Source organism: Nansenia antarctica (assembly GCF_963989245.1).
Source record: "Nansenia antarctica genome assembly, chromosome: 2".
Classification (NCBI taxonomy): domain Eukaryota; kingdom Metazoa; phylum Chordata; class Actinopteri; order Argentiniformes; family Microstomatidae; genus Nansenia; species Nansenia antarctica.
In genome coordinates this window covers 66227850-66242008 of record NC_137675.1, presented here as the reverse complement: position 1 = coordinate 66242008, position 14159 = coordinate 66227850, and the positions used below count along the sequence as shown (strand labels likewise).

Sequence of the window (14159 nt, the reverse complement as noted above, 5' to 3'; positions counted from 1 at the left end):
TACAGATTGTAAGCTTTCAAATGATGTGTCATACATAGAAATTGGGGAAAAATGGAAGACGACATGAGTATTTGAAACTTGTTAACCCTGAAAACTAAATCCTGAGAAAACGGCCTTCAAAGATTTTGGACTTTTTCCACACCTTCACACAGGCAGGTAATGGGTGGTAACAATAGCTGGTTAACCCCACCCCCAACCACTCCCCCTCTAGATTGACAGCTATCAGCTGTCAATACCTGTCATTGTTAGTCACTGGGTCAGACAGCTATAGTTATACAGCTATAACATTATTACCTAGCAAGGTATTACCTAAGCTAATTACCCAGCTTATTATTATTTATGGTTGTTGTAACTGTTATTGTTACTGTCTTTTAATGATACAAAAAAGTCTTCAATCAGAATCAGAATTTATTTCACAGTACACAAGAATAAAAATATTTCGCTTTGGTTCTTCAACAAGGTACATAGTCACAATAATAAGTAAATAAGTAAAGTAAGTAATGATAAGTAATAAAGTGATAAGTATAAGTGATGGTAGTCGCACTACAGCAGAACAATAGTGCGACAAGCTGTGCAAAGTACAATCAGTGTGCAAACATTAGTGTTAGTCACTGGGTCAGATAGACTTTTCAAAGAGAACTTTACAGTACATAGCTAGCTATTGCTAACATGGTTATTAGCAATGTTATTACTGTAGGTAATTAGCCAGCTTATTATTACGGAGGCATTAAGGTAGTTGTAACTGTTATTCTTTTAATGATCCAAACAAATCATCAATCAGAATAAGAATAACTAAGAGTAATTTGCTGATGTCTTGTGCTGGAAATAGTGTAGTGCTCAGTAGTCAATGTCCAGCCTTATAGTTCAGTTTCAAGTTTTATTTGCCATGCAACAAGTACAAGTATAGTTGGAACTGAGGGCAACAACTGAGAACATACAACAGACTATACACAGGTAAGCATGCAAGGTCTGTGAATTGACTATCAATAGCTAATCAATCATGACACAGTTCAAAATGCTGTATCTATGCCCAACAAAACCTGTACCAGTCTGTAAGTGATTTGAGACTTCCAGCAGGACAACGACCCCAAGCATACTGCTAAAGCACATTTTTTATAACCCAACCCTGACTTGTACTTCTCAACAACTTTGTCTCTGACTTGTTTGGAGAGTTCCTTGGTCTTCATGGCAGTGAACACATTAATCTGCTGCGGTAGTAAACACAGCGCAGTAGAATGACGTCACACCGTCATATTAATGTGTGTATCTTAAACTGCGAAGACAATTGTAATCTTCTTGCTCTTGAATAGCATTAAGGTTGATGCAGGCTCACTAGTCAGCTATAATATATAACATTTTATATGAAAACACCTGCTAGCATGCTAATTTAACACGTAATTCGCTCCTGAATCGTTGATGGCCCTGCCAGGATTTGGCAGTGCCAGGTTTTGGCATGACAGTGCCTCTTGCTTAGGTGTTGCAGCCTCTGGGGCCTTTCAGAAAAGGTGTGTATATACTGACAGATCATGTGACACTTAGATTGCATACAAGTGGACTTCATTTCACTAATTATGTGACTTCTGAAGGTAATTGGTTGCACCAGAAGTTTTTAGGGGCTTCATAACAAAGGGGGTGAATACATATGCACATGCCAATTTTCAGTTCTTTATTTTTTTAAATTCTTTTTTTATATATATATTTCTCATTTCATTTAAAAACTAACACTATTTTGTGCAGATTCATCAAATAAAATTCTGATTAAAAAAATGTTTAAATTACAGGTTGTAATGTAATAAAATAGGTAAAAAGCCAAGGGGGGTGAATACTTTTGCAAGGCACTGTATACTGGCATTTAGTCTTTAAATGTCTTTAAATTAGAAGCTCTATTCCGACTATTCCTCTGAACCATTATGTAAAGTTGTTAAATACTTCAACTAGTTCAACTGGTTATAATTATGACATTTTAATCCTGTAGAATTATGTGCGCTATGGAAACTGGATCTTAGTCTCTACGTCATTGCAAAATCAGACAACCAGTTATTCACGTTTCTCAGCATTTTCTCAGCATTTTTTTATTTACACGTGCACCTTGTATGCATGAGTTGAGTCATTGCAAATGCACACCAAGAAGATGCTGAGATGGTGAAAATGATTACTAGCAGTAATTAGTAGTTCTGTGTTATTTTTTTAAATTATAAAACATTTGGGGGTTTTCGATCAGGTCTCCGCATAATTATACATGTGGGTGGGTTGACACTGCCCTATTATAGTATAGAATTCCTTACAGGGTTTTGACAATGTGAGCCTCAGTGAACAAACAGACAGTGACACCCAACATTCAACCCCATGGTATCATGTGACCTGTGATAAGACCTGGAAACAAAGCAGGAATTTCAGCATGATTGAAAAAATGTACATGCACTTCTAGTAAACTCTTATGTTTCCTCAGAGTGTTGTCCCTATTCCCTATTGTCCCTATTGTCCCTGCTCCACCATAGAAAGTCTCAAATCCCAGGTTAGTCATTACACACAGTATAGTAGGCTATAGTACTCTTGTGTTGGAACAGGGCCCCCATATATAGACACAATACACTATGAAAGTCGATACGTCATAAACTGCAGAATGTTAACATAACTGGAGACACTCACTTTTGGAGACAGGCCATACTGGTCTCCTGTGCTGATCTCTGGACTGGTAGTTAATTAATGGTAAAGGTGGAACATGAACTAGGTTTGGCTGTGGACTGTAGGACCCATAGCATATTGAAAGGGTTCATATTTGAAATAAGCAAAATACTGTATCAGCAACATACCAATACTGCTTCTACTAGTGTTATTGTGTTATGTGTTTTAAATGAAACTAAAAGATAACCTACAACTCACCTAGAGCAAGCTTATAACGTAGGGTAAATTATGAATGTTTACTGGCTCTAGCTGTGATGCTGAGTTCAATTTTAAGCAGGGGAACCTTTACTACAGGCTGCTAGCTTTGGGGATTAACATTAGACATGGTTGGTGGACATCTACACTGTATGTAGCTGACTGTTTGGTCCTGTAATGTAGCTACTCTGACTGCCAGTGGTTGTTCCAGCTGATCTTTCTGGGGTGATGCTATAAAATTCCACAACGAGCTTTTGATAATTAAAAACACCATGTGCCACCCACACAGAACAGGCAAAATACCTCAGAGGCTGTTTACAGTATTGACTGTGAGTTCAAGAAGAGGAGGATCATTTACATTTTTCTCTTGGGTTGAACTCACAGTTGGGCCAGTCACCCACTGAGCTCTTGAGGAGGTGAACAGCTGTCATCACAGGGTCATTGAGGGTTATGTTGAAGCTCAGGGTTGAGGTGGGTTTCTGACAGTATTCTAACTGTGGACTTGGACATCCTGAGGGGGTACATTGATTGTGTAGGTAGGGCAGGGTTCAATGTTTCATGCTGCATCTCAGTCGTCTTCCAGTGGTTTCTTTCCCGTCTGTACTGATCTGACACAACTTGATGGTCAAAGTCACTTCTGCCTTTCTGTTTTCACTCTTTCATCAGGTCAGTGTAGATGAAGGAGATGAGCTGTCCTGGAAGATCAACACAGCAGCCATCATCAAGAAGGCACAACAGCGGCTCTACTTCCTGAGAGTCCTCAGGAAAGACCACATCGGACAGGAGATGCTGGTGACCTTCTACCGCTGGTCCGCTGCGCAGTGGAGAGCATCCTCACCTACTGCATCTGCATCTGGTTCTCCAGCTGCACAGCCGCAGAGAGGAATGCGCTACAGAGAGTCGTGAGATCGGCCCAGAAGATCACCGGCGCCCCCCTCCCCTCTCTGGAAGAGCTGTACAACACACGCTGCCTCAGGAAGGCCTCCAAGATCTCCAGAGACCCATCCCACCCTGGGTACGAACACTTTGCTCGGCTGCCCTCGAACAGGCGGTTCAGGACCATGTTCGCAAGGACAAACAGACTGAAGCTCAGCTTCTACCCCAGGGCCATTCAGGCCTTGAACACAGCAAAGACCTAGGTTCTAGGCCCTGGACAATCTAGACAAATTGATGGCAGCTACTAGATTGAAATCAAGTGTAATACTGAAACACAACTGTGTACATTTCAAACCTGCAAACTGCGACACTTTAAATGAATGTGCAATAACACTATGTGCAATATGACAACCCTAGGTTATAAGGTTCAGAGAATAGGAAATGTTAGAATAGGTATAGCATAGCATAGAGTACAGCACAATGTTTTATTTGTATAGTATAGTATAGTGGATAGTGTACATAGCCTTTATTTATGTAAACCAGCTCTTTTCCCTTCTTGTTTTTAGTTTTTTTTTTCCTAGCACCAGGGGAGCCCCCCCTCCCAAATTTCGTTGTTTGGTACCTGTACTATATCAATGACAATAAAGACCATTCATTCATTCATTCATTCATGAGACAAAGTAGGTGGCCACTTACAATTATTGAAATGCGCCCTATAGAGCTCCGGACGTCACGTGACTCGAGTCACAAAATGTTGTTTACGGCGCCATATTGGCAGAATAGAAAACAATGGATGCAGCACCAGCGCCAGTGGCAACTTCAGACCATCGGAGTTTACGTCCCACTTCACCGACCAAGACAAAGAACGCTACATCGCTAAACTAAATAGATTGAACATCACCGACCCTTATAATGCCCCCGGCGTACTATTCAAGCCATTAGAAAACGAAAGCGCAAGCTAGCTGTCTGCTCAGAGGCTAAGTTAACGTTAGGTAACGTTATGTCCCATGTGGCCTAATCTCACCCAGAGTTATATTACTTCGAATCGCTTCACCTAGCAAACAGTATAAGTAAAGCAAACAGTATGCCTATCACCTACATATTTATTATGATCAAGCAGCAGAAATGTGTAGCCTTCTGTCTGCTCCCCCTGTCCTCTCACAGGTATCAGTTCACTAGACAATGGGGATTGATGGGTGAACTGATACCTGTGAGAGGACAAATTGCACAACCAACATTGTACAATTTATAATATGTTGTCTTTCTAGTTTGTCTTACATTAACATTGCTTTAACTGTTGTCACCCCACACAGTATTAGGCTGTCTGCATTCAGAGCATGGCATACTTGTGTAATCATGGGACAGCACAAAACATGGAATAGGTCACAAGCATCAGCTTTATTTCACTTTTGAACATCCTCAGTAGCATGTCACACCTGTTGGGACAGTTTAGGTGTTCACTGGACTGGTACAACAGACTCACAGGCATTTGTAAGAGCACAGCATACTGTGTATACAGACTGGATAACATTAGCTTAAGACTGACGTTAGCTAATGCTAACGCTATTTGCCGGCCTTCTGCAAACATATCTGAGACCAAACCGGGCTACTTAACTGCAAGAGATCCTCCAGCAAGATAATATGTCCACTATGCAGTGAAATAGGAGAAAATTAGTTTCAAAATTCATTAATAATAATGGAAGACTGGACGCTCTCCCGCTTTGTACTACCGCTTCTACTCTGCCAAAATGGTGGCGTTAAGGACCATTACTCGGATTTTCGGGTTGCGTGACGTCAACTCCCGGAGCTCTATTGTCCTGTTCATCCCTACATTACTCCACTGTAGTAGCACTCCCATGAATGATGTTCTATAAGTAATGCCAGATCTTTTTTATTAGACAACTCTGGTTTTAGTATTGATGTTGGCTTGTGCCGGTATTAAATGATGCTTCATAACCGACTGTTTTATTCCCAAATATGTGTAATTTCGTAATTGTCCCATTTGTTTAGCAAGACCCATCATTCACCAAGTTTCATAAAGATTGTCTCAATGGAGATACTATTGTGATTCTAATAGTTTTGGGTTTGTGGGTGGGTAATTGGGTTTAATTGGATACGTATGTGTTCTCTACCCAACAAAAACTATGTACAATTTACATTATTGGTGCAATTACATGTAGGCTAATATACATATTTTTCGAATATTTAAATTAATCTCTGGTAGCCTACCACTCTACTCAGCAACACTTCTAGAATATGTATCAGATGAGTTTCAAAGTGCCCTATATGCACTGCATAGGACACACAATGGACTGTACACAAATAATATGACATAGCTAAACATCATTTTTACTACCAATCTACTACCAATCTACTCAACAACACTTCTATAGTATACATATCAAGTCAGTTTCAACCATGAGGGGTGTCATACAAAGTCTTATTAGCCCTTTACTGTGGCCCAACAGTTTCAACCATGAGGGGTGTCATACCAAGTCTTATTAGCCCTTTACTGTGGCCCAACAGTTACCAACCATGAGGGGTGTCATACAGAGTATTATTAGCCCTTTACTGTGGCCCAACAGTTACCAACCATGCAGTGGCGATTCTAGAGATTTATACATGGGGTGGCAAAGGGGTGGCAAGCAGATATTTTAGTGTGGCCATCATTTTGATAAGTGGCTATCTTAATGTCTTACATTTATGTATATTTATCATCCCTTACAGCCTGTTCTACATATAGAACTAGTGTGTGCATGTGTACAGGTTTCTCTCTCATCCAGTAAATTATTACAAAGACATAGGTTTGTGGGAGAAAAAAACATTTTATTATCTCTTTCATTCTGAGACAATAAACAAGGAACATGAACAATGCGCGCTGAACTTGATCGTCAGAACAAACAAGAATGAGAGGTTTCATGTCCAAGCAAGACCTTGAAAAACTCATCCATGCATTTGTTTGGAGTAGACTTGAGTATTGTAGTCTACTAACAGGCCTATCTAAAGGAGCTGTTCGTAAATTGCAGCTCATCCAAAACACCGCTGCTAGGGTCCTAACAAAAACAAAGAACTTTGAACACATTACACCAATCCTGAGATCCCTGCACTGGCTACCAGTCTCTCAGAGAATTGAATTCAAAATCCTCCTAATTACATAAAAAAAAAAAAAAAACGTATTTTTAAATAATGTAAAGCACTTTGAATTGCCCCTGTTGTATAAGTGCTATACAAATAAACTTGCCTTGCCACAAAATCTGCTATTAAAAAAAATTATAATAAAAAAATACAAATAAATACATTTACAAAAGCTGAATGCGACGATTGCTATGCTGTGCAGCAAATCGCTTCACAAACTCATCCAAATTCAGAGCTTTTGCACGTTTAGACTCAATGCTGAGAACTGCAATACTTGTTAATCTATTCTCTGCCATGGTAGAGCGCAGGTGATTCTTTATTATTTTAAGAGTTGAAAAACTCCTCTCACATGCTGCACTGGTGACCGGCAATACTACAGCTATTTTACATAATCTGAACATCTCCAAGAAAACCATCTTGTATGGATCCAAAAAATTAACTAATTCCATTAAACTGGAGGGACTTTGTTTTCCATTTGTTGCTTGTTGATCAAACAATCTTCTAATCTGCTGCAGTTCGTGTTTAAGGTTATCTACATTTGATCCATATGCATTTGCTAAAAGATTAACTGCCTCCTCATTCAAAAAGCTGCTGCTGGATGGATTCAGTGCCTGGATACCCTGCATGATGTGACAGTTAAAGCTAGAGAATCGTCTTTGCATTTCACCAATCATGCAATCAATGACAGGATAAAATATTTTAGTTAGAAAAGACTTTTTGCTGTCTGGTATTGTGTGCTGTCCTAGTGTAGACGTGATAACACTACCTTTAAGTTTCTTTGTTATCCGTCTTGCCCTCTTATGAGTGTGAGTTGTAGAAATGTTACAACTTTCACAGGTGTTGAGTATTTCAATCCAAAGCTCATCAAAATATGTCTCAGTACGATAGTTTTTTAGAGTCTGTTGTAGTGTTTCAATTAGCTCAACAGCTTTAGTAAGGTCAAGCTGTGTTGACTGGAGCATATCTGACAAAAATCGGGTGTCACCTAGTACTTTTCTCAAAACTGTAAGGCATCCAATAAAATTCAGATCAATTTGAACCAGTAGCCCTCTTGCTTCAACAGCTCTGTCCGGATTGTCCTCATCTGAAATGTCTTCAAGTACTTGCATTAAAGCAGGCAACCTATCCATAACATTGCGACAAGCTAAATATCTGCAGGCCCATCGTGTATCGCTGAGCCGCTGGAGTTCCCTTGGTTCACCATCAAACATCTCCCTCTGCACCGCCAACCATTTGGGATGGACATAAGACCCTGATATAAATACATACAGTCGCTCTAACAATGAAAAGAAATTTGCAGCGTCGGGTACAGATTTCACACTGTCCACTATCACTAAGTTTAAGCAGTGTGCACTGCAATGAACGTAAAATGCATGCTTGGCTACTTCTTTTATTCTGGCTTGGACACCAGAATGCTTCCCACTCATAGTTGATGCTCCATCGTAGCCTTGACCAACTAGGTTTTTCTTATATTCTAGCCCATGCTTCTCTAAACAGCCTATAATTTTTTCTGTTAAACTGGCAGCATCCAGTTTCTCTGCCTCTTGAAACTCCAGAAAACTCTCATGTACTACACCGTTATAGTAGTAACGAAGAACAAAAGACATCTGCTCTTTTTTCTTGACATCTTTCGTTTCATCCACTAGAACAGAAAACTGTGCACTCTCTTTGACCTCCTTTATGATCTCCTCTTGAACCATCCCTGCCAAACACTGGAGTATTTCATTTTGGATACTGCTGCATGTGTATTTAGCATTTTTGGCTTGCTCTTCCATTCTTTTCTTTAAAAATGGGTCATGCTTGCATAGGACATCTAAAATCTCTAAGAAATTGCCTCTATTATCAGACTCAGGAGATTCCCTGTGACCCCGCTGGGAAATATTTTGAGTTGCTGTTAACAGCAGAACTTCACCTAGTGTTTTGATATATTTCTGATTTTCGATTACTTTTTTTCTGGACTCTTCATCCATCATTACTAACATTGATGTGTTTTTATCTATCATTTTCTTATTCTCTGTCCACGCAAACATTGCATTAACATGGCTCTCAGATTTAGCATGGGAACAAAATCCACTGTCCTTAAATGTGGCTTTCTTCCAATTTGAATATCCATCCATAAACACACTCTTAGGGGCATTAGGCAGAGAAAAGTGTCTACAAGAGAAACAATAACTTGCGTCTTTCGACTGGGAGTATTCCAGCCAGGGATGTATCTTGTACCAGTCGGCACGGAAACTCCTTCTGGCTCCACCCTGCAATGTCTTGGGAAACGTCTCCAAGGATGGTTGTGTCGGGCCATCTCCTCTGTGTTTGGAAATATCTAGGAAAATAAAAATAAAGGAGGGAAAAAAAATCAGATATAGGTCTGATCGGATTACTCCCTGATGGTCAATGTCACAACTTATATTCACCAAGTAAATATACTTTTGATTAAAGCTAACACATGATACTGTACTGTAGCTTTGATAACATGTCACTACTTGTATTATATGAGGTTTGATTCAAATGTAATAATGGACTGGAACAAAAAGTGGAAATCATAAACATTCATACCATGAGGACCAGCTGCAGCTGAACTAGGGACAACTGGTGTCTCTTCCTCAGCCTCTGTACTGCCATGACTCGCTTCCTCAGCCTCTGTACTGCCATGACTCGCTTCCTCAGCCTCTGTATTGCCATGACTCGCTTCCTCAGCCTCTGTACTGCCATGATCTGGCTGATGTCGCTTGCCAAAGAAAATCCTAATATCACCGTTGCCGTTCCTCTTCATTTTGTTACTACCCTTCTTCCTGCACCATATTTTCAACATACATTAACATCGTGTTACAATGACATAACTATAATAACGCCAACGTTAGCTAAACAGTAAGTAAAAGCTAAATAGCTAGCTAACAGCTGAGACTGACGTCTTCGCTTCATAACTCAGCAAATAACGTTACATTGACGAACAAAAAATCTATTAATTTACTAAACATATCCAATAGGTAATGAATTGTAAACGTAATAACAAAATTAGTTAAAACCACATTTAACATTACCTGAACAACAGGCTCCACACGGCACAGCACCAGAAAGACAGCTCAGGTTTAATTGATTAATCAGCATCAGCTGTGCGGTAAACTGTTGGAACACACATTGTTACTACCCTTCTTCCTGCACCATATTTTCAACATACATTAACATCGTGTTACAATGACATAACTATAATAACGCCGACGTTAGCTAAACAGTAAGTAAAAGCTAAATAGCTAGCTAACAGCTGAGACTTAAGTCTTCGCTTCATAACTCAGCAAATAACGTTACATTGACGAACAAAAAATCATTTAATTTACCTAACATATCCAATAGGTAATGAATTGTAACCGTAATAACATAATTAGTTAAAACCACATTTAACATTACCTGAACAACAGGCTCCACACGGCACAGCACCAGAAAGACAGCTCAGGTTTAATTGATTAATCAGCATCAGCTGTGCGGTGAACTATTGGAACACACCTAGCCTATTCAAATCTCCCCGTGTGAAATAGGGTGCAACCATTTGAGACGGAGGGGTGGAACAGACAGTGAGTTTATTTTTCAAATTTGGGAATTTTACACTGAATTCTGATTAAAAATAAAGATAAAGATAAAATAATAATAATACAACAAATTATATCAGTTGGTCTGTGTAACTGGGGTGGCAGGACTTTTTTCAAGGGTGGCAGCTGCCACCCCTTGCCACCCTGGTAGCTTCGCCACTGCAACCATGAGGGGTGTCATACAGAGTCTTATTAGCCCTTTACTGTGGCCCAACAGTTACCAACCATGAGGGGTGTCATACAGAGTCTTATTAGCCCTTTACTGTGGCCCAACAGTTACCAACCATGAGGGGTGTCATACAGAGTCTTATTAGCCCTTTACTGTGGCCCAACAGTTACCAACCATGAGGGGTGTCATACCGAGTCTTATTAGCCCTTTACTGTGGCCCAACAGTTACCAACCATGAGGGGTGTCATACAGAGTCTTATTAGCCCTTTACTGTGGCCCAACAGTTAAAAGATAGTTGGCAATTGTTGGCAAAAGCTGAGTTTGGTTTGGTGTCATATGAAAGAACAAGTACTGTACTGTAGGTACTGTAAAAGTACTACATTTTGGACGGAAAGAGACAAAGCATGTGTACACTGACAGATGCAGTGAATGTCTGGTGTCAGCAAACACAATTGTGACTCCTAAGCCTGTACACACCATAACCTCTCTCTTTAACCTTTTGAAGCCCTACTTCAAAGAAGAAGTCTAAGCATCATGAAACGAAGGCTTTCAGATGATTTGGTCTTTCCCTGGGCTGTGGTGGTTGATGATCAATGGACTGCTGGAAACAAGAAAACAACACCTACTTGTTTGCTGGAGCAGACACTACAAAACGTATTAACTTATTCAACTTAACTTTAGGTTATAAATTGATTTTGAGTTTGCCTTGCAGATATTTGCATTTTTTAACCCTTTAAGTATCAAATGGATGTGAATGGTATGATTATGATTTGATCTGCAATTGAATTGATTATTGTTTACTTTTGTTTCCTATTTAACTCTAAAGTGTATTTGTTTGATTTCTATTATCTTAGTGCAACTTTAAACTTGTACGAACTTGTATGAAACAGTAGTCTACATGTGATACACACACATCACAGGCTCTTTCACAATACTTGGTTTTGTAACAGCATCAACGCTGATTACATCATGTTATCTTACACGGCACGCAAACTTCTCTTTTGAGAGAAAAACATTGGTCAAATGTCAAGCTTTCTCTGGTTACGGGTGTGTCTTACACGTTTAGGGAGTGACCAACATTGCTTTCATAACCAGAATGTGCATAAATAGTTGCTCTGCACCAAGCTGTGGATGCATGCACTGAGAACTGAACACAGTCACACTCTTCATCAGAATGTAAGTAGACTTGTAAGTTGTTACATTGATTAAAAAAAGGCTTATGATATGATGTATCTTTGTTTAAATTGAGCATGAATGAAGTGTCCTGGGAATGGGAATTTCTTCTATTATTTAATGCAACAGTATTCCCAAGGTAGGATGATGATTTCTTTATTTTATTGTATTGCAGTCCCTTCCTTCAATATATGATGTGTTGACACTGACTTTTTGTGTGTATTTCAGGGTTTATCTTGCAGTGCTGTTTGGCTTCCTGTTGGCGTTGACAGCAGAGGCTAGGCTTGGGTAAGCTATAAGATACTATTATCACTTATAAGATACCAACACATTTCAGAAATCATACAATTATTTTAGATTTTATGTTGAATTGAATATAATTGAGTTAATTATAATTGAATTGATATTGATTTGTTTTACATTGATTCCCCAGGGATTCCTCTGAGGCAACATTCTGTACGGAGACAAAAGAATGTCTTCTGTACAATCTGACTTGTACAACTGACGATTATGAGGTAAGCCACAAATTAACCACACTCAGAAGCAAATTCACCACACACATTTGACTGATTTCCTTCAACAGTAACTTTCCACTCATAGCTGAATGTTTGTCCATATGTTGCAGGTGCGTCACTATGAAGCTGTTAAATGGGTGTCAACAGATGAGGAATCCTACTTCATGGAGATGGCAACAACCACGGCCTTCAGAAGGCTCTTCAAATATATCACTGGAGCAAATGAGGCTGGTGAGTGTGTGTGTGTGTGTGTGTGTGTGTGTGTGTGTGTGTGTGTGTGTGTGTGTGTCTACCTTGCAAGATGTCAACATGTCTATTCTCCCCATAGGTGTAAACATTGACATGACAGCTCCAGTGATTATCAAAATAGAGGAGAAGAAAAGAATGTGGCAGTCTTCCGTCTTCTCTCTCAGCTTCCTGCTGCCGTCTGTCCATCAGACAGCTCCCCCCAAGCCCACAGATGAGAAGGTGAATCCTCAGACAGGATGATTAACCTTTGCTTCTACTGTATGTTGAATGATACATCTATTTGAATTCTCTGCATTTATAAGAGTGTCTGTCATATTAACTAATACTGCTGGTTGATTATGTGATTTCCAATGCAGGTGTATTTTCTGGACATGCCAGACATGAACGTGTATGTGAGGGGCTATGGGGGATGGATGATGTCCCTGTCATCCAGGATGAATTCTTACCTTCTGTCCAATGCACTAAATAAAGCCAAGGCCACCTACAACGAAGACTTCCACTATGCTGTTGGATATGATAGGTAAGAAGAGGCCAAACTCCTTAATTATACTAAAAAACAACATTCAACTTACATAAAACAAAATACTTGAATATTATCATTTGCCTTTCTGTTGTTAAGATGCACAGTATATTGCCCCTATGTGATGTGTTTGTGTCTGTGTGTTTGTATTACAGCCCAATGAAGATTCTGAACAGGCATAATGAGGTGTGGTATGTTGTTAAGGGGGAACCTGTGTGCTGAGAAGCTCCTTCCTCTTAAACCTTATCCTTCACTACAATTGCATGTGATACAGAACTATACAAAATAATCAAAAACGAATATGTCATATGCCATGTTAAATAATCAGTATACGGTATATACATTTGAAATATAGCATAGAATATAATATCTACATAATTATATGTATTCACAAAGTATATAATGTGACATTTTTGTACAAAATTATTGATATTGTCAAAAGAGACAGCACAGGGAGGATTTTCGTTGACTAGAAACTTAAATGTCTAATGAGTTTGATGTTTTCTGAAATATTCAATAAAAACAACTACAATCTGTAATGAGTCTGTAGTTTAGTTTGTAAGTTTGTTTTAAAAACACACAGATGTGGCCAGGGGTGGTCCAGTGGTCTAGCACCGCAGTCTACAGTGCACACATACATGTATGCCCATGTCGGCATGGGTTTGAATCCAGCTCATGCCCTGCTGACATGCCCTCTCTCCCTTCTTCTCCTTACTTGTCTGTCTTCACTATATCTGTCCAATAAAATGAAAAATATGAGTGGGACTGCCCCACTCAGAAAAAAAGGAACACACAGGGGGAATATTATATTTCTAATATAAAGAGTAGAAAGGCAAGTTATTATATTCAAGAGTTAAGTTTGATGTGGATTTGAATATTATGGAGTTTGACATGCTCTTACCTGTCCAACAACATAGTAGAAGTATTTGTTCTATAGGTGGCCTGGTCTTTGTCTAGTTGCCTGGTCAGAAGGTGAGACTGTATCCTGGATGACCTGCATTGGAAAATAATTTGTGTCAACCAGCAGTATTAGAAATATGTCAGACACCCTTTTAAATGCA

The 14159-nt window shown here is 39.4% G+C and overlaps 1 protein-coding gene across 1 annotated transcript; it reads left to right on the top strand.

Annotated features, from left to right (window-relative positions):
* Positions 1 to 9538: 9538 nt before the first annotated feature.
* soul5 (heme-binding protein soul5) lies at positions 9539 to 13320 on the top strand (the record flags this gene model as incomplete). The annotated part of the gene is made up of 7 exons (XM_080523301.1): positions 9539 to 9612; positions 12043 to 12102; positions 12248 to 12329; positions 12440 to 12560; positions 12658 to 12797; positions 12935 to 13098; positions 13254 to 13320. The coding sequence occupies 7 exons, from the start codon at positions 9539 to 9541 to the stop codon at positions 13318 to 13320; spliced, it is 708 nt and encodes a 235-aa protein (XP_080379427.1).
* Positions 13321 to 14159: the final 839 nt, after the last annotated feature.